This window comes from Terrapene carolina, unplaced genomic scaffold (genome assembly GCF_002925995.2).
Source record: "Terrapene carolina triunguis isolate 2854851 unplaced genomic scaffold, T_m_triunguis-2.0 Scaffold66, whole genome shotgun sequence".
Taxonomy (NCBI): Eukaryota; Metazoa; Chordata; order Testudines; family Emydidae; genus Terrapene; species Terrapene triunguis.
Genome location: NW_020664417.1, coordinates 8,606,869 through 8,634,163, shown reverse-complemented (window position 1 = coordinate 8,634,163; position 27,295 = coordinate 8,606,869). Strand labels below are relative to the sequence as shown.

Below are 27,295 nucleotides of genomic sequence, written 5' to 3'. Positions count from 1 at the left end.
GTTATTATTTCTGGCGAAATAAAATCAAAATATTTTTGAAAACAATTATATATGTGAATAGTTGCTGGGAGAGAAGTGAAATTTGTGAGAATGGGGGAGAGGAATTTGGAGCTGCAGCAAGAGAAGGAGAGAGAAATGGGGATGTGTGGTATGGGAGAGGACTGGGGGCAAGTGGCAGGCAGACTGGGGAAGAAAAGGGGCAGGGCCAGTGCCACGGGGGGCAGAGCCAACCAGGAGTTGGTTGGGGTGGGAGGTGGGAAATGCCTCTTCTTGCAGGATCTGAGCCCCTCTCTTCCAGGTGTGTGACAGTATCTGTGGGCCACCTGCCCCCTAGGAGCTATGAGTCCCCTCTCCCTACCCTCCCATGGGAACTAGGATGTGGGGGGGCCTTGCCCTTCTGGGGTATTTGACTCTCTTCCTGCCAGCCATGTGTGCTGGGATCTGGGGGGATCTGCCAGTCTGGTGGTGTCTCTACCCCTCCCACCCCACAAGCTGAGATCTGGAGGACCTTGCCCCTTTGGCTGTTAGCCCTTCTCCCTGCCCCCCTGCATGTGCCAGGATCTGACACCCCCCCCACTTCCTGCCTCCCATGATCTAGGATCTGGGGGAGCCCCTCTTACTGGCCCTACATGGGATCTGAGGCTTGGTCCCTCAAGGAGGGTCAGAGCCCCTCTCTCTACTCTACATGAGATTGCATCTGGGGAAACCCTGGGGATTGGAGAACAAGCATCCTCAGAGTATGAGCCAAGAACACACTGTTGAGACTGGGGCGGAGTTGAGAATGGGCATGCTTGATGCACATCATAGGTTTCTCAAGAGCCACGGAGGGGAATGGGAACGCCCACTGAAATCAATGGAGCAGCTCATATGGCTCAGAGCTATTATTTCAGGCTGTATTCATTTCTATGGGGTGTTCTCATTCAGCTGAGACTACAGTGCGATTAACAGGGTACTTGTTAGGCTTTTGGTTTTGGTATTTACCAATTTTCTCAGAACAATTCCTGGGTTTTGAAAAAGCCAACATGTGGGTTTTACCAATTTTTACCTGAATTTTGGCTTTTTGGGGGGGGACCTGGGAATTTTTTGTAGCCGAAGCAGATGGGGCGATGCTGAAGGACCAGGGTACAGGGGTTTTGGGCTACTAGAACTAGACTCCCTGCCCATCTTGCTCCCCCACTTCACCAACTGGCAGTTTCATTCCTCTGCACAGGCAAGCTGGCAGGGACTCTGCAAGTGGGGAGCCAAAGGCTTCACCCTGTGAGTACTGCCCTCACCTCATGCTGCTGAGAGTCCCTTCCTTAGCCTGGCCCTTCAGATCTGTCCAGCAAGAGGAGGAGACAAGGCTCTGTCCCCTGGGGAATAAGACTGGCAGAGACCCAGGTTACAGCAGCCAAGACCATACCGCGCCGGAAAGGGCCTCATCCTAGCCCCAGCCCTTCAGCACAGCCCCTACACTTCCCTATGTGGTGGGAAGTGAGACAGGTAGGAAGCTGGTTCCCAGTCACAGAGCACACTGACCACTACATTTTGAGTATTCCCAGGCCTCATAAGTACCAAGCACCTCCCTCACCCTTCATTTTTGTTTTTTTAACCAGTTTTCACCACTTCTTAAAATTTATGAATGAACACTGATCAATTCCCAGGAGGAAAAAAATTATATATATATCATACACACACACACACACACACACACACACACTTTAAATAAAATACCAAAATGAAGGGCTTTAGTTATTTCATACCTCTCAAAGCCCCTATATGTCTTCATGATTATCCTGTCCTGGAGGTCTAGATATAGCAAAGCAATTGCTGATGATTAATTTCATATTATTCATATCACAGAGTGCCAGCTCTGCTACAGTTAAGATTGGGAAGACTACTGTTTAAAGGACAATTCTTCTAGGTGCTTTACAATCTGATGCACACCTGGATTGTCCTGATACAGCGTTCCCCAGACCTCTTGCTAGCTTTTCTTAAAATACACAGAGTCTAACAACTTTTGTGTGCACACACCTGGCTTCTAAAGTGCTAATAGTTTAAAGGGCAGATGACCTGGAAATGATGCGAGGAAGCTATATGTTGCAGGGGATGGAAGAAGTCAAGACACACACCAGCCTTCTCTCATATGCTTAAAGTTCCTGTAACCATGATGTACTGAAACTGTAAAGTTTGAGACAAAGACCAGCATGGAAAGATTAGATTTTTTTGGTAAATGTTGATAAACATTGATATCAACACACAAATAGATAAAAATATTTCTGTAAATTTCAGTTATCAACAGATAGGTAAAGTAAGAAAAATGCTGCTTGGGAACTTATTTGATTTAAGGATATTTACCTTGTATATGTTGACGTATGATGTTGACAATTTGTTTAACTTTTTGAATCTCAGTAGATACCATCACTAAATTATTGTGTAACCTACCCACAATTTCCTGAGATTGTGAAAACTTAAAATCAATAAAAATTGAAAAAATGCTTAAAACCTATAATTTTGCACAACTTAATATTTAAATCAATAAAAATACTTAATAAATATTGATATTATCCACTGAATTTTTTTTAATCAAATTCCGCCAACCTAGACAGATCATGGCTGAGATTTCTCTCATTCAGCCTGTTATCAAGTACACTTTCCAAACACTTCAAAGCATGACAGTTATCCCCATTCCATTATAACAAAGTGTATGTGTGTGGAGAATGGAACACTTAGGAACCATAAAGTAACCCTGCAGCCTAATGGAGAGGGCAGTGGATTGGGACTCAGAAAACCTAAGCTCTATTCTCAACTTTGCCACTGGCCTGCTGGGTGACTTTGGCAAAGCTTTCACCTCAATGTGCCTCAGTTTTCCATCTGTAGAATAGGGATAATGATTTTTTCTTTGAGATCTACTGACAAAAAACACGATGTAAGAATTAGATATCATTATCTGGCCACCGTAACATCTCAACTGCACACCTAATATGGTGATTACAACTGCCCAAATGGTCACTAACTCATACCAACCACATTTCTTTGTTAAAACACACACTCCCCCTCACCCCCCACGAAATTCACTGACAAAGAACTTTGTTAATGCAGAATGAAGGTTGCCTGTTGCTATTATCATGCTCTTCCAGAACATCAAGTTCAGCAGAATTCATACTTGTGAACATAAGGAAATACAGAATTAAGACACATGCTCATGCAACCTTAACTCTGCCTTCTTTGCATGATGCCTCAAAACGGCCATAATACATACCTGCATTCTTCCTTTACACTGTACTGAACAGGAGCTACCTACAGCTGCCCTGAGCTGAAACACTTAAGCCATTCCAGAGAAAACACTACATCTGCTAAATATTACAGTCCCTTCAACCTCTTTTACTACCCCCTTCACCTTTGTGTGCACAATGCTATCTAACACTGTACTTTCACTTACCCTTCATTAAACTCACAGACCACACACATCTCCCATCTAATTGCTGGCAATCTCCTTGACAAGATAACAATATGCCCCAATACTGACAGTATATATAACACAGAGCTGAAATGAGACATACTAGATCTTTCAAGGAACATATCCAACTATTCCCTTTCATCTCACAGGTTTGGAAAAGGAGATCACACCTCCAGAGGGGGACAACCCCTCAAGATCACTAGTCCAAAAAGGAATTATATTGGGGAAGTTTTATAGTCTTTGTTATACAGGAGGTGAGATTAGATCAGTGGTCCCCAACCTTTTCCATGGGGCAGACGCCGGACGACTAGCCGCTGAGGACTGTGGCCGCCGGACAAACAGCCGCCAAAATGCCGCCGTGAAGCGGCAACGTCAAGAGGCGTCGCCGCTGAAATGCCGCCGTGAAGCAGCGTCATCAAGAGGCGTCACCGCCGAAATGCCACCGAAATTCGGCGGCATTTCGGCGGTAGTGCTTCTTGACGTTGCCGCTTCTCAGCGGCTGCTTGTCCGGCGGCCAGTAGGCGGGCGCACATGGATGCCCCGGTGGGCGCCATGGCGCCCGCGGGCACCACGTTGGGGACTCCTGGATTAGATTATCACAATGATCTCTTCTGGCCTTGGAATCACCTCATTTAACAATCACAGCTCTTTCAAATTGCACCAACTAATTCTTCCACCACCAAATACAGCATACCTAACAATGAATGTCACTGGAATACATGCAGACAATTCCCAGTGGCTATTGGCAGCTCCAGGAATGGAGAATTCAGACTGTATGACCGTGTACCTTCACTATTTTCTATTTTTCAGAAATGAGTGTTGCTGAACTCAACATTCTGGAAGGACACCATATATCACTGGGCAACTGTAATTGTGTTAACTTTGTCAGTTAATTCAGTCTCAATTTAAAGAGGAATTTACTAGTTTTCATGGTAAGTAGCTAATTACCATCACAATCATTTTCTTACCCATTTTGAATTTTTTTAGTTTCAACTTCCATCCATTGAATCTTGTAATTTAGCAGACAAAAGCATGACAAGGAACCATAATGCCAGATTTTTTTTTTGTCTGGGTAGGTACTTCTAGGGAGTGATCAAATTACCTGTTACAGCTTTCTCTCTGTAAGAGATCAAGCTCCTTAACTTATTATGAGGAATACTTTCCAGACACAAATGCATGCAGCTGTTCACTGAACCTTCTCCAATTTCACATCCTTTTTAAAAGATGGACTCAAAACTGGACACAGTTCTCCACCGGTAATATCACCACCCTACTCATGTATGTATCCAAGGAACTTGTTTTTATTTGACACAGCATCACACTGGCAGCTCACGATCAAGGTTTACTACAATGACACCAAATTTCTTTTCAGAGTCACTGCTTCATAGAATACAGTACATCATATAACCACAGACCATATTCGTTATTCCTTAACATACGATATTGCATTTGGCTGAATTAAAACATGTTTGACTGCATCTATCTTACTTAGCCATCCAGATTACCCTGAATCACTGACCCTTAATCACTATTATTGCCTCACCAAATTGTGTCATCCATCAACTTTTTTAGCTTGATTTTAAACTTTCTTCCAGATCATTGACAACAATAATGAATAACACTAAGCTGAAAACTGATTCCTGTGGGACTCCACTAGAATATCCCCTCTCATTGTTGATTCCCCATTAACAATTAGGTTGTGAGATCTTTCAGTTAGTTTTTAATTTAACATGTCATCCTGATTTTGTGTAGGGTTAATGTTCTTAATTACAAATATCATTTGTTAGTAAATCAGTGCCTTAGGGCAATCCAAATATAGTACATCAGTTATCTTTATCAAGCAGACTTATAACCAGTTCATTTGGCAAGACCCATTATATTTGTACTCTGATTTTTCAGAATGAAGTCTCATCATCAGTTGTTCCATTGTTTTGCCTAGGAATACTATGAGGCTAAACACCCTTAATTACTCAGGATGTTTTTAAATACTGGCACATAATTAGCTTCTTCAGAAGTTTCCCCAGTTTTCCAAAAATTATTTAAAAGTTATTAGCACTCCAGAGTGCCCCTTAGCCAACCCAAAATTCATGGCACAAGTTTTTTTGACTTGTTGATTTTGAAATGTACAACCTTTATAGATTCTGATTAACATCTTCAGTTAAGGTTGGAATAGAAAGTATTTCATGATTATGAGATAGATGTGTTGTCCAGTTTAATTACAGAACAAATATTTAACATTTTCTTCCCTGCATAATTGACAGTTTAACAATCTGCATCTACTAATGGACTATATCAGCATTAGGATTTATTTTGTTCCACATTGTCACAGGTTGACTGGCCCTTTAAAGGGGAAATAGGTTGCAGTCCCCCCATGACTAGAGTGGCCACTGATGGATCCACAGAATACACAATGGTCCCAGCATACAGATATGATAGCTAATAAAACCTGTACCAAAAAAACACTGCCACATTTAAAATGCCCAGCTCACTCCTATCATACTAAAATTTTTTGGCTAGTTTAGTTTAATGCAAATCAAGAACCTGCATTCAGTTGTGTATGATTACACAAAACAGAATAAAAATTACAGCACAGCTCAGAACTTCTTCAATAAAATAGTGTTCGTGTGTATAGGGAACAATGTGACAATGTAAATACAGTTAGACTTGCTAGCGAAAAGTGGATTCAGTGGTGTGCCTAATTCACAGACTACTATAATCCTTTATTTGTGTTGGCACTTTTGCCCATCATAGGCCTCCTTCAGAAGTTCTTTGTTCTTGAGGAACTCAAAGTACATATTCTTGCATTCTCCTGTTAAATGGACAGATTTCTGAAGCTCCACTTTCATGCTTTTTACATCCAGCCTACTCTTTTCATTTTTTCAAGCTGTGGTCATCAGAGAGAAAACCCTCTTCATTTGAGCATTCCTGCACAGTATTGGGGGGTGGGGGGGAAAAAGATATAAAAGAGCTGATTTTCTTCAAGTTCTTGAAGTTGCCCTGTGTTTTGGTGAAAATTTTCAAGTACCTCTCCCTCACTAGTCAGGCAATCCTTTAACTCAGGAGAAGAAATGTAAAAAACCTAAACACCAAATTCTTCACAGAGCTCATCCACGTCCACTTCTTTCATGCTGCCAGCACAGCTTCCAAAAATTCTTCAGTCTTTCACAGAAGGTCATAAAGTCCTTTTTACACCTTCCAACAATATCTTAAGTTTCTTGAGCTCAGAATTCACTGCATAGCCAAATAACTTGTCCCTAATCCTTCTCTCCAGTTTCATGTTCAGTCCATTGATGAGCTCACACACTGAAAGAACACTTGGCTTCAAAAGCCTCAATAGTCATAAATAGCTTCAGAGTATGGCTCAGGAGGAGAAAATGTAGTTCAGCAACCTCATTGGTAGTCCCCTCATCCCCAAAGCAGTTCCAAATTACTTTGGGACCCTCCTCTCCTAAACTCTGGAAATAGCTAGTTAGTGATTTCCAGCACTTCAGTAATCTATTGATTGCTGGCAAAAGAGACAGCCACCTGATGTGTCTGAATAGACTGAACTCTTCCACCTCAACAGTCACAAATCTCCTTTAATTGTTCTGTTCCGATAGCAGAAATACTAAAGTGGGAATAAACTTTAGAATTAAATGTTCTACACTGATGTCAAGCTTCCCCACAGTGTATTTTGTTGCGTTATGAAGAATGTGCACTAAGCAGGTGGCTGCTATAATGTCCTCTTTGGCATTTTTCAGTTTCTAGTAAAAGCCGTTATGCTTCCCATAATTTACACTAGCACTATCAACTGCATACGATGACAGCTTCTCCAAACTGAGATCAAAACCCTTGAGTTTTCCAAATATTTCTGCAGCAATGGCCTCTGCCATTTCCTATCACTGTAAAAATCCAGGAGAGAGTGCAGAATCCCTTCTTCAAAACTGAAATACCTTAAGACTGATGAAAAACACTTTGTTGCTCCCTTATCTGAAGCATGGTGGTGATAAACAATGTTGACTTTATTTACCACAGCAGTGACCTGATCCATGAATCAGTGTTTGAGAAAACAACCTATCTGTATGAGCAGTGCAGTCATCCTGACCACGGAGATTATAAAATCCTGATACCTGGTGAAAAATTAAAGACTCAGATTTCTCCATGGTTCAGATACACTGACAGGTGTTTCTGTACTATGATGATTGGGCAGGTACAGTATAAGAACCCAAACAGAGCAATACCAAAAGCCTCAGCAGAACACAATGAAGAATTTTCTTTTTGACTATTGTATGCAAAATACTGTCTCCAGTGAAGTTTACACCTGCTTATGCCAGATCTGAATCTGACCCTCTGATGATAGCAAACCTAGCATGTCTGAATCTTTGGTTATGTTATTTGCTATCTTTTTCTGCAATGAAGCTACATGTGGGGCCCATTGAGGTGATCATAACATGAGCCAAATATTGCAGCTGCTTTTGAGTGGCCCCAGTAATATGTAATTAAAGTAAACAGGTTAGTCAGAAATACAGCTTCCACCAGTGCTCTGCCTAGCTGCAGAGGCAGTGGTGCCATACAAGTGCTGACAGCATGAGCAAAAAGTTTTGCTAGAAAGGGATCTATCCCACCATTTTCAGACCAGCACCCAGTGCACTGTTAGTGAAAGACTGTTTCATTGTTGGCTGCTTATCCAGACCAGAAATCAGCATTACTAATGTATTTGATAAACAAAAGGCAGTGATATAATGATGGAGCCACATGTTCTGCTTAGGAGAGTCAAGTGTGGCAGGCTCTGGAGTCTGTATCAAAGAGTCTAAGCACACAGTCTGTTACTGTTTTGTTCACAAAGTTTATTGGTGCAGCATCAGGGACTGAAAGACCTGGGTTCCTGCTAGACCTGAGATTACTTTTAATATCAGGCCCCCGGTTGAGAAGATCTACAGTTCTAACACCTTTTCAGCCTCCCTCTCAGCCACCAGGACCTTGTCCTTGGCTTTGGTTCACAGTTACCTTTCTATTTCTGATTTGTCTCCAACCATTCAATGGAAATCTTGTATTTCAGCCTCACCCTCTCTCTCTGACATCCACTCCTGGTTGTCTTCCTTTATCTTAAATTTAACATGAAAAATTTAACCGCTTTCCTCTCAAGCCCTTCCTGCATTTTGCTTCACTGTTTAAACATCTTTCCTGTCAATAACTCAGTCTGTTAACTTGTGAGTAGTCTTTGATTCTTCTTTCTCCAATGCCCCCACATCAAGCTGTGTTTTTCTTTCTATTGTTTCTAAAATCTGACCTTTATCATTCTGTACACCCTGCAAAAAATCTGGTCGCTCATCTCATATTTTAATTACTGTAATATCCTTTTTCACTGGCTTCCCCAACAGACTACAGCACAAGCCAGCTGAGCCCCCTGCAGCAGAGTCTAACCAGCTGTTAGCCCTGACAAAGTATTGGCTGGCTGGCTGGCTGGCTGGCTGGCATGCAGTGGCTGCAGCTGGCCCAGCTGCTTGGAATGAATGGCAGAACAGCATGGGTCCACCCCTGCCTGCATCACTCCACACAGAGGTGCCACTACTGCCCCCACTGGCATTCTCCTGCACCCACAGTTTTTTCTTCTCCTCCATGTCTGGTGCTAAGTCCCTACCGAACAGGGACAGTGCTCCACAAAATTAGGTCTGGCTTTAAACTGGATGAATGGCCTCCCTACCTGTGACACACAACTCACCCCCATAGGTGAAAAGAATGAATAATGTCACATGACTGGCAGGTCATGTGGCTATATCAGGTTTTCCAGGGCTACAAACGACAGAAGCCTGGGATTACTGTAGGAAGCAAACTGGCTGAAGGAAAAGCCTCAGGAGGGAGTTTTGTTTCCTTTCAAACTCTTAATAATCTCAACTTCAAGAAGGGTATTATTTGACACACAAATGTCTATGTGGAATTACTGAGGTGCTAAAGAGGGGGAAACTGAGGCAGTGGCAAGCCAGAGCCCAGACTGCATAAGCAATGCTGTGACATTTTAAAAATACCTACATATTGGCCTCTCTCTCTACTAACCACAGATATTTTGTTGATATATTAAGCTTCCTTTATTAATTGCCTGGTTCTTACTTTCTAACCCCTAAACATTGCCAACTACCCTCTCCTCAATGTTCTCTGTATTTTTTAAATTGCTGCTAAATTTCTCCCCTCTTAATCAGGAAGCCTGTTTCATTTTATTTTTTAAACTAAACTTAAAAATACCATTTTCCCATGACTGACATACAGTGGCTTTTTGTGCATCCAGTAGATGCTTTTAAATCAACTCCCAATTTTTGTTCGCACTCTTGTTTCCATTACAATGTTTGCTGCTACCAATTCATTTAATTATAATGAACAGAACATTTTTGCCTTTGGAAAATTGATCCCCTTAAAGCACTATTTATATAGGTGCAGCTGGTAGCACTGCGTATTACTATGGTTGCCTAATACTTGCCACTATAAGACCGTTTTCACTTGCTTATAACTTTGCCAAACTTTTCCAACCTAGGTGTCTGCCTTAGGCTGATTTGTTTGTTTTTTGAAAATTTCTGCCAAAAAATTCAGCCATTTTTGAGAGCAAGGCTAGGGAAAGAACAGTTATTTACCATACAGTAGCTAGGTTCAAGATGTTTTGGCCACAAATTCCAGCTTGGTGTGCATGCACTGCATGTGTGTAAGTTCGTATTTTTGAACAGCAGTCTCTTTTGGAGCCATGTCTGACCTGGAAGCCCTTGTGACTACCATAGCTGAGATTGTAAGAGTAGAGGTGACTCAACTGCCTCTGTTTCGCTGCTGGTAAGAAACCCCATATGACAAAACTCCAAATTAGCAAGGACAGAGAGCAGGCTGGGGAATCTGTGTGGACAGCACATCTCAAAGAACCACCGTTAGTGTAAAGTAACCATTCTTTCTCAAGTGACTGCTGCAGGACAGCTGAGGAAGAGGCCAAGGGATGTGGTTGATAAAACTGTTCTCTTCCTTGGTGGCTCTGAAGAGTGTTGCTGTGCCTTGTGTCTATATAAGGATTGCTATTGCTCCCATTTGTGTAGAAGCTGTCAAATACAACTCCAGCAAACAAAGGGTCACTTCTGCATCTTTTAATGAGTACAGGGCCTTCTTCGTGACACTATTAAGTGGTTTGTTGCCCTGAAAGGGTAAGCCCTATATGATCACCTGGACCTCACGTGGGATGCCAGACATTTACAGACAGGATGACCTTTTTGTCATGGCCATAGCCATGGTCCTTGTTGTATCTGATACATCCAGCATTGTTTGGAGTACTACTATAGCGGTAAACTGGCCTTCTGGTCTATGAGATTTTAGCTCCTCCTGATATTCCTTGGGGAACTTGTCTACTATGGTCGACAACTCGTCCCATAATAAGGCATACTTCAAAATAAGCGCCTGATAATTAGCAACTCTTAGATTGAGACTGAGTAGTATACTTTTCAACCTAAAATTTTCAACTGGGAATTTCTCTCTCAGGAGAAAGGTTTATGCTGTTGCTTTGATTTCTCATGAAAGGCTTAGGGGGTTGAAAGTAGTATTTGTATCCCTTACACAGCACCTGGTATCTCCTGTCTGCTCAACTGGAGGTCACACAGGTAGATGCAAGAATGTGGCATAATCGTCTTTTCCATTTCCAAAGGGCCTTCATTGAAGGGTAAAGCCATTCTTCCTGACAAAGGCTGCAGAATATTTAACTCATAATACAAGAAAAACATTAGTGGAAACATTGGATATCCAGTTAACCACCTTATCAGGTCTTGAAAAAAATGGTTACTCATCTTCTTGTAACTGTTGTTCTTCATGATGTGTTACTCATATCCATTCCAATTAGGTGTCTGTGCACCACGTGCACAGTCGTCAGAAAGTTTTTCCCCTAGCAGCACCCGCCAGGTTGGCTGTGGAGCCCCCTGCGGTGGCACCTCCATGGCGCTCAATATAAGACCCTGCTGACCCAGCGCCTCTTCAGTTCCTTCTTGCCGGCTACTCCGACAGAGGTGAAGGCGGGTGGGTTTGGAATGGATATGAGTAACACATCTCTAAGAACGACAGTTACGAGACGGTCAGTAACCATTTTTTCTTCTTCGAGTGCTTGCTCATAGATTCCAGATAGGTGACTCCCAAGCCTTACCTAGCTGGTGGGGTTGGAGTTATGGAATCGCAGACTGGAGCACTGGTCTGCCGAATGCCACACAGTCTCTAGCAGGCTGGAAAAAGTGTGCATGGAGGACCACATCACAGCCCTGCAGATCTCTTGGATCAGCACCGTCGAGGAGGCCTGCGCCCTTGTGGAATGGGCTGAGAGCTGGCACGTTGGCCAATTCGTAGCAGGTGCGGATGCAGGAGGTGGTCCACAATGAGATCCTCTGCGATGAAACCGGAAGACTTTTCATGCAGTCTGCCACCCGAAAATCGGACCAGCGATTCATGGCGAATGGCTTTGTGCGTTCGATGTAAAAGGCAAGTGCCCGAACGTCCAGTGAGTGAGTCTTTGTTCCCAGCTGCTCGCATGAAGTTTAGGATAAAAAACAGGCAGGAAAATGTCCTGGTTGGAGTGAAATTGGGACACAACTTTTGGAATGAAAGCAGGGTGAAGTCTAAGCTGCACCTTGTCCTTAAAGAAAACCGTGTAGGGAGGGTTGGAGATGAGGGCCTTAAGTTCTGAGACCCTACTTGCCAAAGTAATGGCGACTAGAAAGGCAACCTTCCATGACAGGTACAGAAGTGAACAAGTTGCCAGCGGTTCAAATGGGGGCCCCATCAGTTTGGAAAGAACCAGGCTGAGGTCCCACCTGGGGATCGGCTGCCAAATCTGTGGGTACAGACACTCCAAATCTTTGAGGAGGCGTCCAACCATGGGGTTGGTGAAGACAGAGCACCCTGCCACTCCCGCGTGGAATGCAGAGATAGCTGCTTAGAGGCCTATAATGGCAGAGCACAGCTCTGGGAGCACTAGATTGCAAACCTTTTTGACTTAGCCAGATAGGTGGCCCTAGTGGAGGGCTTCCTGCTACCAAGCAGGACTTCCATAACAGACTCCGAGCACATGAGTTCCGTGGGGTTTAAATCATGAAGCTTCCAGGCTGTGAGGTGAAGAGACTGGAGATCTGGGTGACGAAGGCAACTGTGGTCCTGGGTGATCGAGTCTGAAAGGAGCAGCAATGTGATCAGGGCGTCCAATGAAATTTCCAGGAGCATGGTGTACTAATGCTGGAAGGGCCATCCCGGTGTCAGCATTATGACCGTCGCCATCTCCCTGCGGATTTTGAGCAGGTCCTTGTGCACAAGCGGAAACGGTGGGAACGCGTACAGCAACTGATCTGATCGGGGAGGAGAAAAGCGTCCGCAAGGGCGCCCTGGCTGTGGTTTTGAAAGGAGCAGAACTCTGAGCACTTCCTGTTGCTCCGAGTAGCGAACAGGCCGACATGAGGAGTTCCCCACCTCTGGAAAATGGTGTGAATGACATCCAGCTGGATGGACCACTCGTGGTTGTAGAAGGATCTGCTGAGGTAGTCCGCTAGCTTGTTCTGTGAGCCTGGGAGGTATGTCACCTCCAGGTGAAGGGAGTGGGCTATGCAGAACTCCCACAGCTGCAGGGATTCCTGACACAGGTGAGAGGAACGGGTCCCACCTTGCTTGTTTATATAAAACATTGCAGTTGCATTGTCTGTCATGACTCCCACGCACTGACCCCGCAGGTGAGCCTGGAAGGTTTGGCACGCTAGCCGTACAGCCCTCAACTCCTTGATGCTGATGTAGAGCGAGAGCTCGTGCTGGGACCAGAGGCCCTGCGTCTGAAGGTCCCCCAGCTGTGCGCCCCACCCCAACGCTGATGCGCCCGTTACCAGGTATGGGGAGGACTGGGGCCTGTGGAAGGGGACTCATTTGCACACGTCCTGCAGGTTGAGCCACCAGCCGAGAGACTGGAGGACCTGCGCCAGAAGGGGGACCACTAAGTCCAGACTGTCGCACCCCAGGGCAATAGGCTGACAAGCCAAGCCTGGAGAAGTCTGAGGTGCAACCTGGCATGCTGAACCACGCATGCGCACAATGCCAAATGACTGAAGCCTCAGGAAGCCCCGGGCCGTGATGTTGGGGTACAGTCTGAGGCCTTGTATGATCTCCGACATTGTTTGGAAACTGGCCTCCAACAGGAACACCCTGGCCTGACCAGAGTCCATCACTGTCCTGATAAACTCTATCCTTTGCGTTGGCACCAGGGTTGACTTGCTCTCATTGAGAAGGCCCAGCCTGTCAATGGCATCCACCTGATCCCTGAAGCGCTCCGGCCTTCGATGAAGGAAGACAACCACAATCGATATACACTTGGTGAATACTCGGGGGGCTGTCAACAGGCCGAATGGAAGGACAGTGAATTGGTAATGGTTGTGGCTGACCACAAACCTGAGGAACCGTCTGTGAGCAGGATGTATAGATATGTGGAAGTACGCATCCTTGAGGTCGAGGGCGGTATACCAGTCTCCCGGATCCAGAGAAGGGATAACAGAGTTCAGGGAGACCATGCGAAACTTCAACTTTCTCATGAGTATGTTGAGGCCTCGCAGGTCGAGAATGAGACCCCCCCTTGGCTTTGGGGATTAGGAAATAACAGGAGTAGAATCCCTTGCCCCTTAGCTCCTGAGGAACCTCCTCCACTGCCCCTCCGGCAAGAAGCGTCTGCAACTCCTGCGTGAAGAGATGCTTGTGAGAAGGGTCCCTGAAGAGGGATGGGAATGGGGGGGTGGGAGGGAGGGGAGGAGCAAAATTGCAGAGAATATCCCACTTCTACCGTGAGAAGAACTCAGATGATGTTATTTGGGAGCAAGCACAGTAGAAGTGAGATAGACGGTTCAGGAAGCAGGGATGAGGATCCGGTCCATTGGCTGGTACATTGTCCCCGGGCACACCTTCAAAAGGCCTGCTTAGAGCCCAAGGAAGCGCGCACCTGGTCCTGGTTAGACGAGCACTGGGACAGCTTGCGCCTGCCATTCCTGCCACACTTCCTAGCTAAGTCCTGTCTAGGGCATGGCTGGTAGGGGTGCTGTGAGGGCTGAGGTTTGAAGTGTTTCCGCTGACTGGCTGGGGTATGTACCCCTAGCGACTTCAGCATAGTCCTAGAGTCTTTAAGGCTATGCAGCCTGGAGTCATACAAGAACGAGGGGAGCACCTGCGCAAGCAAGCTGCAGTTTCAACGACCATCATGGGTGGTAAGAAGGAACTGAGGAGGTGCTATGTTGGCAGGGCCACATATTGAGCGCCATGGAGGTGCCTTTCCAGGGGGCTCCACAGCCAACCTGACGGGTGCTGTTAGGGGAAAAACTTCCCGATGACTGTGCACGTGGCGCGCACACACCTAATTGGAATTGATATGAGCAAGCACTCGAAGAAGAATGCTCTAAGCTCATCGGTGGAGGATGGAATTGGAGAAATAGTCGCCTAGTTGAGAGAAGCAAAAAATAGCTAGAGGTTGTTGTTGATCAGGGTAAGGTCATCTCAGCTGAACTCCTGCTCTCCTTACAGCAATTGATGATGTGCTTGGGATAGGTGCTAGGGCAGGCTCTCCTATAAAGCCAGCTGAGAGTATTTTCATTTTTGGCTCAAAAAGGCATGTGTGGAATACATTCTGAAAAAGAGTAACTTAATATTTCCTATAGCAAAAGGAGGTAATTGCTAATTACAGCCATGTTTCAGTTCCCAAAATGATATATTTCCAAGGCAAAAAGCATGAACTCCTAAAGGTACAATACTTAGCCAGAATACAAATCAAGTTCTCTTGATGCCATTATCCATAAATAAGGCTATGTTTTAGTCACGGGTATTTTTAGTAAGAGTCATGGACAGGTAACAGGCAGTAAACAAAAATTCACTGCCGGAGACCAGTCCATGACTTTTAATATATACCCCTGACTAAAACGTGGGGGGGGTGTGTGGCCCTGACGGCACCGAGCGTGCTGGGGGGGGGGAGGGGGGGAGAGACACGGACCGGGGTTAGTGGAGCTGGGGCAAGTTCCCTACCCAGCTCCTGGGAAGCAGCGATCTCCAGCTCCTAGCTCCACATGCTGCCTCTGCTCCACCCCAAGCCCCAGTTCTGCAGCTCGTATTGGCTGGGAACTGTGGCCAATGGAAGCTGCGAGGGCGGTGGCAGCACATGGAGCTAGGAGCTTAAGGAGTGGAGTTCCTGTCGCCCTTCCATGGAACCCCCCCAGGTAAGCACTGCCCCGCTCCCCAGTCCCCAGCCCTGACTCCCCCACCCCCACCCCAAACTCCTGCTGCTGGGGGTAGAGGGGCCTGAGACTGCCCCAACAGCAGCCGGTGCGACTGGCCCAGGGGCTGTCCAAGCTGCTCAGGCAGCTTCCGGGCCAGCCGCACGGGCTGCTCCAGAAGTCATGGAAAGTCACGAAATCCATGACAAACATGGAGCCTTATCCATAAACAGTATCTAGCTTTAAATAACCCCTTTCTTAAAGGGGATTTTTTTTAAATACACATCAAGAATTTTGTGTTATCAAGGTACATGACAGTTTAGAGGAAGCTTATAATGGAATTATAAAGTATGCAAATATATATTGTACTCTTAAAAAATTAAGGGCTTACCTAAAAACATTTTATTCAATATCCTATATTCTCTTCCACTTTCTTCACCCCTCTCACTTTCTAAACTTGGGGGAGGGGGGCACGGAGGGTGTTATTTAATAAACAAGCAGCATGCAAGTGCTCTTAACTGGGAAGTACTCAATTCAGTCTGTTACTCAGAACCTCCGAACAAAATCAAAGTTAAAGTGGGAACACAATAGTGAATTAGCCAACAATTAAATTCCTGAAGACTGGGTAAAGTCTAAATTAAAGAAGTTAATTAAAACAAAGATTCCAGTTAATTCAGCTAATTTCCAGGCTATCCAAATTAGTTTCCATAGCCACAATTTTTTCCATGCTGCCAAAGTTATGGTTTACTCTGGTATTGAAATCTGAACAGATATCTTTACATTACTGTAGCCAGAAGCAATACAGTTGATGAAAGACCCAGGTCTTTTAGGCTACTTCTGGCCTCAGCAAAATATTCATGCAGATGTCTACCAGATCCACACAGCTAGCTGGAAAATGGATTTCCATCAGTCAACACAAACATGAAGCCACAAATTCTGAGAAAAGAGAATTTACAAATTCCTCACTTTTTAAAATTACTGTGTGTATATAAATACAGATGAATAATAAATTTCAGTAGCACACAATAAGTCAATGGTACGCCCTCATGTGGAATAGTGTGTGCAGTATTGATCATTCATCTCAAAAAGGATATTACAGAATCAGAAGGGTTTCAGAGAAAGGCCAGTGATTTAGACAATGACAATTCTTGTATTCTTCATACCGTTCCTTGTGCATCTGGACACCTTACTTGCTTTTTTAATTGCAGCTGAACACTGACTAAAGATCTTCATTGAGGGTTTTTTCTTATTATACCTTCCTCTGAATCAGCTTGTGTTGGCCACTGTTGCAGACAGGATACTGGACTAGATGGAACACAGGAATTAACGTACCAGATCAGACCTATGTTCTTTTATTTAAAACTTCTAACGTGTCCTGAAAGCTATCCAAATTTTTAAAACCAGTTTTAGGCTTTGCATACCTTTAATTTCATGAAGGCTTGTTTCCCAGCTTGAACCCAGTAAGATAGGCAATGACAAGAGAGATGTTGCCTTTAATTTTTCCATGCCTTTACAAAATCCCTTTTAAGTTAAGTTTTGTAGTGTCAGCATTTTAGGGGAATTTTTAATAGGGTACAACTGCTCACATACACAGGACCCTCCCTACAGCAAGAGAAATTGTCTCAGACCCTGAACCAATTAAAAAGTTTAATCAATTTTATTAATCGTGCCCACAAAAGCTAGAACCACTTCGGCTGATATAGACTGGGATGGCAACAGCTGGCTTGCTAAATCAACCTGCTGCTAAGAAGGCTGGTATTGAACAGGACTCCAAGTAGATTAATTTGTATAGGAACAAGTTCACTCTTGTGTTTACTACAAAACCTGTCATTAGGTAATGAGACAAACTCCTAGAATGCCAGAAAAGCTACTAGGTATGGAAAAATTGTTCATCTTCCAGCAGAGAAGAGCTGCTACTACCAATATAGGAACATTTGACAACACAGAGGAAACCACTGCACATGACAAAGATGTATTGAAAAAGATCATGGAACTAACATATGCTGGTAACAATGCCACTGACGGATACCTGGAACACTAGTGCTAAAAATATAATTTCAGCACAGCTTCTTCATTACATTTATCCATACTAGGAACCCTACTGAGTTGGTTAGACAAACATTCTGATTTAGAAAGCAACCGAGGGTCCTGTGACACCTTTAAGACTAACAGAAGTTGTAGAGAGGTGAAGTGTGTAATGTAGATCTCCGGTCTTATTTTAGTAAAGTCCATTTGTGTGCAGGGTTGGTTATTTATGAACGTCTTCAGGTTGGAGAGCTCTTTCTTGATGTTTTTCTGTTTGCTGTATAGAATGCTGATCAGCTGGTTCCTCAGTGCCACAGGACTCTCTGTTGCTTTTTACAGATTCAGACTAACACAGCTACCCCTCTGATTCTGATTTAGAGTATTTAAAAGAATGTGGCAATAATACTGTATAGTTTTTACTCAAGCTGTGCACCTTCATGTGCACTTGAAAGGCAGGTATGGTCTTGGGTACAAGTACTACAACATGTGACCTTTTCAAAGTTGTACTTTACTTACTGAAATAATAGCAAAGGAAATTACTGCCTGTTTTTTAAAAAGTTATTTTTAGTGCAACTGACTCTTTCGGGGAGACCTTCCGGTTAGATTTAGAGTGGAGTAATTGAGAGGCAAGGGCGAGGAGAGCACAAAGAATGAGAATATCAGAAAATCATGACTGACATGTACATACAAGTTTTGCCCAGAAAGTTGGCTACATTGTTCAATAACATACAGAAGACTATAAGCAATGTTTGTGAAAAAAAAAAAAAAAAGTTATTTTGAGGGGTTATTTGTTTGAAGCTTTTTTTTTTTTAAAATATTATTCCAACTGAATGGAGAGGGGAAGATGATGCTACTACAGGTTTGTTTTTTCCTGTCTCCATTTGTGTTAAGGGGACTTTTATTCCCTGATAACAGAAGGAACGTAGAAAATTTCAGTTTTGATACTACATTTAATACTGTATTTTATTGATGTTTCAATAAAAATAAACGTTTTCTAAACTAAGTGAAATATTGTCTTGCTGTAGGAAATAAGACATGCCACAAACACCAATAGCATTTTTACAAAAATGTGCCTCAAGGTGACAATTCTATGACAAATGCCCACAGGCAATATTGTAGATCTTAATGACTTCAGTAGATTATAAGGAAGATTGTCTCTGCACCTTTAATCTTAAATTTCATTATCCAACCCATCTTTGTAGCAAGGTGGATTAGATTTTTATAAAGATTTAGATGAAAGAAATTTTCAAAGTGACAAAAAATGCTTCAAAAGAATTTTAACAAGACCATAGAATTTTAAAAAGATTAAAGTAAGGGCTAAAATCAGACCCTACCATTCTGGGAAATAACAGCAGAACAGTCATCTAATTCAGCATCTTTTCCAAATAACAGTTGCAGCATGTCCTGGGGCTGCCACAAGCCTACAACAGCTCACCTTGGGAGGTGGAAGTGGGGGGGGGAGAAAATCGATCTACGTTACACAACTAAGTCGATGTACTTAGACCTACTAACTGCGCTGTCTTCACTGCAGTGAGTCAACTGCTGCCGCTCCCCTGTCGACTCCGTCTGCGCCTCTCGCAGCGGTGGAGTACAGGAGTTGACAGGAGAGCTCTTGGGGGTCGATTTATCGCGTCTAGACTAGACGCGATAAAATCGACCCCCCCCTGGATCAATCACTGCCCGCCATTACCTACTACTTCAGTTACCTACTACTTCCTTCAGTGTGTCTATCTGCCCTTAGGGTCAACATCCAAAAACTGTCACCCAGTGTGTTTTACAATGTAAGCAGCTTGAGGACAACTAAGAGCATGCAATTTTTTTTTTTTATTATGCTATAAAATGGTGAATGATGTTTCTTATTTCCTAGTTTTTTTCTTTTTTGGTTACTGTTTACAGTGTTGTAGCCATGCTGGTCCCAAGATATGAGAGAGACAAGATAGGTGAGGTAACAACTTTTATTGGACCAACTGCTGTGGGTGGAAGGGACAAGCTTTCGGGCTAGCCTACAGAGAGCTCTTCCTCAGGTGAGCTGAAGATTTCTGTGAAGCTTGAAGCTTGTCCCTTACACCCACAGCAGTTAGTTCAATAAAAGTTGTTACCTCACCTAGCTTATGTCTCTTTTTTTTTTTTTTCCTGGTGATTTGTGTCTAGCTCTATTTGGATGGGAATTCAAATTTCATTAAAGTGCACAAAAACAGTCAAATTTTATTAAATAACGTTATCTTAAAAGTGATGAATACATAAGAAAAAAGTTTATCAAACTATGTTTTGTTTTTAAAACAGAGTAAAATTAAACAAAGACTGTACAGTATACTCCTGATTATCTGAATAGCATGAGAGAGAGAGAAAGATTGTATTTGGAGAACAGGGAGTTCAGATTTGGAGAGGGCAGGAGCCATTCAGCAACAGAGTGGCCTCCCCCACAGCTGGGGGTCCTATCCTCCTCCTCATAGTCCTGGCCAGGGGATCTCTGATCTGCCAGCTCACTCACTCCCATGACAATGAGGATGCAGAGGACTTCTTTACACTGCACAGAGCCAGTGACACCCAACCCCAGCAGGGGCAAGATGTGGGGCAGAGCAAAGATCCCCGGACGGAACTCTGCCCTATCAGGAGGATTGCAGTCTTCCCTTAATCTTGCACCTGCAAGGATCAGGTGTCATCAGCCCTTCAACAGCCCAGGGAGCCCTCTGCAGCTCAACCATTTCCTGCACTGCCACATAAGCCATTCAACTTATTACATATATATGTAGTTAATTAACTGAACTGATAGTTTCTGGTCACCATGTCCTTCAAGATTTTAGAACTAGAAAGGTTCTCATACTTAGGGTTTGTCTACACTGGCACTTTACAGCACTGCAACTTTCTCACTCAGGGGAGTGAAAAAACAGCTGCAAGTTTCAGCGCTGTAAAGTGCCAGTGTAGCCATTGCCCCAGCACTGGTAGCTACTCCCCTCGTGGGGGTGGGTTTTTTTATAGCGCTGGGAGAGCTCTCTCCCAGTGCTATGCGGCGACTACACAAGCCAGGTTAAAGTGCTGCCGCCAGGGAAGAGGTGTCCTCAGTTTTTATTCAGAGACTGGAAGAACACAAGTTTTCTTGCTTTTTTCATCTCTCAACTTTGAATGAACTAGTCACTGAAAAAGTTGAAAAGAAAATATTGTCTCTGAACCTGAAAAAGAGGGTACTGTTATCAAATGCTGGTTCAGCACTTCAACAACTCAGGTTCTAGGTGCTTAGCCAGTAACTTCCACCAGCTTAGTGGCTTGACTCTCTTTAAAAATTGGCAGCAAACACGTATTAATATTTTTTAAATTTAATTTAAACTATTTTGATAAATTAGAGAGAGATTAGGCTTTAACATATCTTGCCAATTTCAAATTTAGTTTTCAACTGTTTATATTCAAAAACTAAACCTGTATATAATTTAAACAAAAAAATCCTATTTAAATTAAAAAATCAGATTTTTGATATTTTAAGAACTATCGATTTTTATCCACCCTGCCTACTGTATCAGAGTCACAAATCAGAAGTCAACAAAAACAACAGCACACAAAACTATATGTTGAAGAACTGAAACCTGTACCTGAGAATAGGTAAATCGTGGGAATATTTTAAATCCCTTTAAGGTTGGGAAACTGTCAAGGTGATGTCCCCTGATAACTCTGGAGTTTAAAACCATGAACTAAAGCTAAGTTGTTCTAACACCCAATGAACTCAAGGGTTCATGCCAATAGAAGTGTCTTGTATTAGTTATACCAGTGGAACAAGTACAAGCTAATCAGATTGCTCATTTACTAAATACAGCCAGAAAACTCAATATTGCTCGAGCACAATATAGTTTTTAAGAAATTACTTTTATAAACTGCTCACTTGCATGAGAAACACAAAACCCACTTTATAACAATTAAGAACATAGCTATTCAAAAGTAATTACAGTGAACTGGTTCTGCTACAGAAACAATCAAATGAGTTATTCAGAAATGCATAGCAGTAAGACAAATAGAATACAACATAAAACAGAATGAAGTGTGCCATAATACAAGTTAACTCTATGCTTCAAGCACTCTATGAAGCACAAAGTCAAAAGGTTTTAAACCACTTGAGAAGCACAGATATTCAATATAGTTACTTTGTGAAGTGTTTTTACTGCTTTCATACGCTATTTTCAAACAATTAACCAGTGAATCATTGGTGACCCAAGCAGTCATACAAAACTTTTGAACAGTCAGAACTTATCAGCTGGATTTCTTCCTTCATGCCAAATTTACAAAAAAGAGGAAATATCCTATTGAAAAGTTTTAGTGGTTTTCTATGAGCACGAAGTGGGAGTAGTTTTATGTAATAAATTCCATGGTAGAAAACAATAAGTCACTGCAACCATTTTATAAGGGTTGCATTAGCTTTTTAGGTGTTCTATGGATCACCAAAATTTCCAGACACAAAACCACAAATGATTGCAATAACTATATTACCAATGACTATATTAAACTAGATAACACAAGAGAAAAGCTATTTTCGTCACTGCCATAGCTAACATTGTAACAAACTAAAATGTTCAAGATTATTTCCTATAGCGCCATTCATGTGTTGACAGAACTTAGTGTCAAGCAGAAGCTCGCTGTGGCTCCAGGTGAGGGCAAGAATCTATCAATACGGAACAAACTGCAGATCAAGGCCTAAGATACCTGAATTTCCAAAAATCACTATAGTGAATAATTCCAATAGCTATTTTTTTTTTAATGGCAATTTTCCTCGAAGACATTAAACAAACTCCCATTAAGAACATGCCATGAGAGAGTCACAAATTAATTTTTACAACTAAGTGATCATCATACAAGAATGGTTTAATGTGAAATTACAGATAACTGATATATATGTTATGCTATTACAATTATTTTTTACCTGTTATGACAGGATCAATATCTTACTTGAAAATAAAACTTCAGCTTTCTTAGCATTTATTTTCTTGTAGTAGCAGACCAACTTCCTTTCCCTACACTCCCCAAACATGTTCCTATTTCAATAGTATTGGGTCAAATTCAGCCCTGACACAAATAGATGCCATGCCATTTAATTTCCAGAACTGAATCTGGTCCAACATCTTTTCACTTTCTGATGTAATTATCATTGCAAAGATAAGGTAACTTTTCAACCATCTGTATCTATACAACTTTCGGCCAAGATGTACTAGGTAAACAAGGTTGGGCCAGGCCATTACTTTGATGGGAGACTGTTTTATATTTTATCAGATTGCTTCTGGTTATTGTTTCGCATCTCACCCTAATCCTTAACATCAGTGACAATTTAAAAATAAATAAGCTTGATTTGGCTAATTACATTCTGCCCACATAAAAGTTACATCTGTAGTTGCAACTGGAAAAGAAATTAGTTTCTTGACCTAAATTGCCGTATGGTACTGCTGATTTTAATCTTACAAGGGGATTAATGGTGGATGAAGTGAGATTTACACATAGCAATATACAGTGGCATCCTGTGAAGTCTTTACATTTGCTTTTGCAAGTAAATGTTACTATAGTATTCCCTATATTAAATAAGCTATACACTGGAAATGCTGTTCCAAACCTGCAACTCAGAATGACATTAATTTGAGGGGCAGGGATGTTACGCTTCAATTATTTTATTTTTGCATATTATTTTAAATGGGAAAGTAAACACTTCATGGAAACAGAATTTTTTGTCTTTGTACAGAATCTACCTCAACAGTACCCCAATTCTGACCAGGGCCCTAGAGCACTACCACAATAAAAATAAGATGTTTCCTTGGTGCCGTACCAGTATTGTTACTGGCAAAGCCAGTGAGGAAATTGTGTGTGTCCTATTGAAAATTCCAGGGGAAGTGGGCGGGTGTAAGCCCACCCACGGCTAAAAGACCCTCCCCCAGCCTTTGGGGAGGATCCACTGAGCCCAGGAACTCAACTGATTACGGGGGACAACAAAAAAGAAAACAAGGGCATGTGTGAAGGTCAAAGGTCAAAAAGAGAGAACCTAAAGGGGACACGGAGCAGAGAACCCCAGACAGCGCCCACTGGTCCTTGAAGGGGTCAAGGGAGCCAGCAGATGCCGCCCAGAGGAACTCCGCCCAGATGCATGAATGGAGGGAGGACTGGAAATAGGCCCCCCAGTCTCAAAGAACCCAACCTTCTCTCCCTGGTGTTATAGATGGCCACTTTGGCCATAGCCAGGAGAAGGCTGACGAGGAGGCCCCACGATTTCGTGTGGCCACGGATAGGGTGTGCGTAAATGAGAAGATGGGGGAGAGAAGTACAGCCAAAAACGTAATAAAAGATTGAGGAGCCGGAATAGGAGCTGTAACCTACCGCACTCCAGATAAACGTGCACGAGGGTCTCCCTCACGCCACAGAAGGGATAGGCATTAGGGACGGGTGAAACGCGACAAGTACACGCCCGTGCTCACGGCCAACCAATATCCCCGGCAGGGTGTGTGTGTGAGGGGCATATTTGTAAGGTTGCAAGCTGTACATAAATAGGAAAAATTGGGAATCTGCATAAAAGAAAGAACAGACTAAAAGGAAGAGAAGAAAGTATGTCCAACAGTCTTCAATAAGTGCCTACACGTTTGATGTTTAAACTTGGGCAAAGGTTTCAGTTTTTGAGACCAGAGATATTTGCTAATTAGTCCACTGTGTTAGGTTCAGAAACAGCTTCTCCCTATATGTGTATTTGACCACAATGTTTGTACAGTCCCCTTTTTCATCTTTTTTTCACACAGCAGAAATGGAGAACACACTTATTTAAAAAAAAAAAAAAAAAAACTTAAATTGCAGTTGTAAGACAACAAAAAATTGGCAGGGGGATTCAGGGACAAGTGCTGTACCTGAAATCAAGCCAGTGTCAAAACTTTCAAGTTGAAACAGAGATCTGTTTAATGTCAGTGGTTTGCATCTGGCCCAAGATGATACTGACTGAAAACTGCTATCCTCTGAAAGATGGTAGTTTATGGTAAACAAGTTTGTAATTTCAGTCCAGTTCCCCTGCTAGCAATCTGCACACAGAAATCAAATACTCTATAGTGACTAAGACTGAAATAACTTTATATCTACAGACGGGGGGCCCTACACCTTAAAGAAATAGGCACATTTATCAGGAAACTTGCATTGCAACTGTCTGCACTATACCCTGTGCTACCAATGAACAGCTGAAATCCCCAAAGCTACCAAGTCAATTGCTTTCATTAATATTTACACTTAAAACTAATTTTTAAAACTTTAAACTTGAACCATGGATTTTATCAGGTGCTTTATCATGTAATTATATAAAAATGATCTACAAAAGTCAATTGGGTTACTATTTGTTAAAAAAGGGAAATGAAGTAAAAACATTACAATATTTATTTTGCTACTGCTACATCTCAGAAATCCCTAAATCTTGCAACTAGCACTTTAAAAGCTGTAGCATAATCTATCTCCTAGCTGGTAAAGGAGGAGCTACCTGAAATTCACAAAAACTATTTACTCAGTGTAAACGGTAGTACTGAATCTACTACCATCAGCTCCATACCATAATTAACTTTGAGAGTAACTCTTTTCTAAGTAACTTTTCATTCACTGCAAAAATACTTAATAACCAGAGTAAATATCGGTGTCTAGTTTAAAATCTAACAATTTATTAAGAAATTTATGCGTTACAAGTAATTATGGGTAATATCCTTCCAAACTTATTTCGTTTAAAATACTTAGCACTGATTTTGGAACCACTAAAATTTCTAAACAAAGAGCCTCCAGAGTTTGGGAATTTGCAAAAGAGAAACTAAAGCTCGAAGAAATTGAATATTAAAGGTTTCAAACAGTCAGAACAGGATTAAATTACGGGCAAACCACTTGAGTTCACTCACGCAGTCACCCACATGGTTTGCATAAACTCAGGAATAAAAAGACATCATCCTGTTTTAAACTTCAATTTGGTTGTTCGGCCCAGGAAACTGTAATACGACTACAAATCCACTCTCTTAAATACCCACCTCCCTCCCTGCCCACAGTAAAAGGACGGGGACAGACCACACCTCTCCACGCTCAGTTTCCTAATCTGTCCATGCATGTAAAATGAGTGTGTGTGAACGCGTCGACGACTCTTGGAAACAAATACCTTGGCCTGACACACGCCGAGGCGCCGGCGATTTAAGGCAACCGCTGCTACGCTGTACAGCAAAGGGACAGTGTGTTTAAAAAAAAACAAGTTCCCAACCCTGACAGATTCAGCCAGCGGCAGCGAAACTATTTTCCCATCGGACGCTGGGAGCGGCTCTCCCAGCTCGTCTTCCCCAACCCCGCCCGGCTCCCTTCCCCCCGCCCCACACCTGAGTTCTGCAGGACGAGCTGGGTGTCCGCTGCTGCCGGGGACGGGCTGTTGGGAATAGGTTTTCTCCTGATCCAGGGGTTTTCCTTAGGCAGGGGGGCCTCCACCACCTGCCGCCGTTTCTCGACCTGCCCTGGGGGCTCCGCCTCTCGGCTACCGCTGCTCTCCCCGGTTTCATCCACCTGCGGCAACACCTGGCTGGGCTCCGGCAGCTCCTGTCCCGTCTCCTCCAACTCCCGGGAGCGAGTCTGTCCCGAGCCCCCACCAGTCTCTGCCCCCCCAACCTGCTGCTCCGGGGGCGCTACGGACACTCGGGCAGCTGCGGACATGCCGAGGGGCCGGGCCGCTGCCGGCCCCCCAGGCTCCAACGGGGCTGAGGCGGTAGCTGCGCGGCTCAGGCGTGGTGACGGACCGACTGCGCTGGGGAGCCGTCTTCTCCGCTCGGCGCCGCCCGCCGGCCCCGTCCGGTCCCCCGGGGTGGGAAGGGATCGCTGTCAGCCTTCCCCGCCCCCCCAGCCCGGCCCGCGGCCGGCGTCACTCATTCACCGCGGATGGTTCAACTGCCACGCTCCGCTCCCCGCCCGATACCGAGCCGCAGGGCGGGGGGCGTCTCTGCCGCTCCCTCCTCCCGGCCCGGCTGTTCCCTTACAGAGCCGCCGCGGCCGGCCCGGCCCCTGCCTCGCCTGTGGGGGGGGGGGCGGAGACAGCGGCGGGGACGAGGAGGGAGGTGAGAGCGGCAGGCAGTGTCTGTAACACCAACGCTAGGGTAGGGCGGAGCCTCCGGCCACTCCAGTGCGTTATGACCTCACAACGGCCGGCGCCGGAGCCCAGCAGCGCGTGCCTCGTCCTCGGCCCGCGCGTGCTTCCGGCGCTCTAGGGCGGAGCAGCCAGTAGCGGCCCCCGATAGTGTTCGGGTTGCAAGGGTCCGCCCGCCCTACAGCTGTGATAAGGTAAACAGCGGGCTGCGTCCCGCGTCATCTTCGGGAGTCCGTCCCACCTCCTCTGAGGCGTGTTGCTGCGGTAGGCGTAGGGTGCAGTTCGTGCCCGGCAGTGCCAGAGGACGGGCCCGGCCCTGATCCTTCCGTACCCCGTGGTTCATGGGAGTGGCGCTCCCCAGAGGAGCGAGGAGGGCCCTGCGCTCGCTCCGGAAAGCACCAAACACTTCCTGGTATACCCACCGCGGCATGGAAACAAGGCTCGGTTCGCTCCGGGAGCAGATCTGTTCCCCCGCTACTAGGTTCCTTTCGCCAACCTAGCGAGAGGCGCTTGGTGGGGTTAAGCTGAGCGCAC

General features: G+C 44.1%; 1 protein-coding gene across 1 annotated transcript in view; it reads right to left on the bottom strand.

Annotated features, from left to right (window-relative positions):
- Positions 1-26,735, bottom strand: part of LARP1B (La ribonucleoprotein domain family member 1B) — a 105,802-nt gene extending 79,067 nt beyond the window's left edge. The window contains exon 1 of the mRNA XM_024211421.2: positions 26,007-26,735. Coding sequence (XP_024067189.1) covers positions 26,007-26,334 — 328 coding nt within the window. The 5' untranslated portion in view covers positions 26,335-26,735. The remainder of the gene's footprint in view (positions 1-26,006) is intronic.
- Between the last annotated feature and the right edge of the window lie 560 nt (positions 26,736-27,295).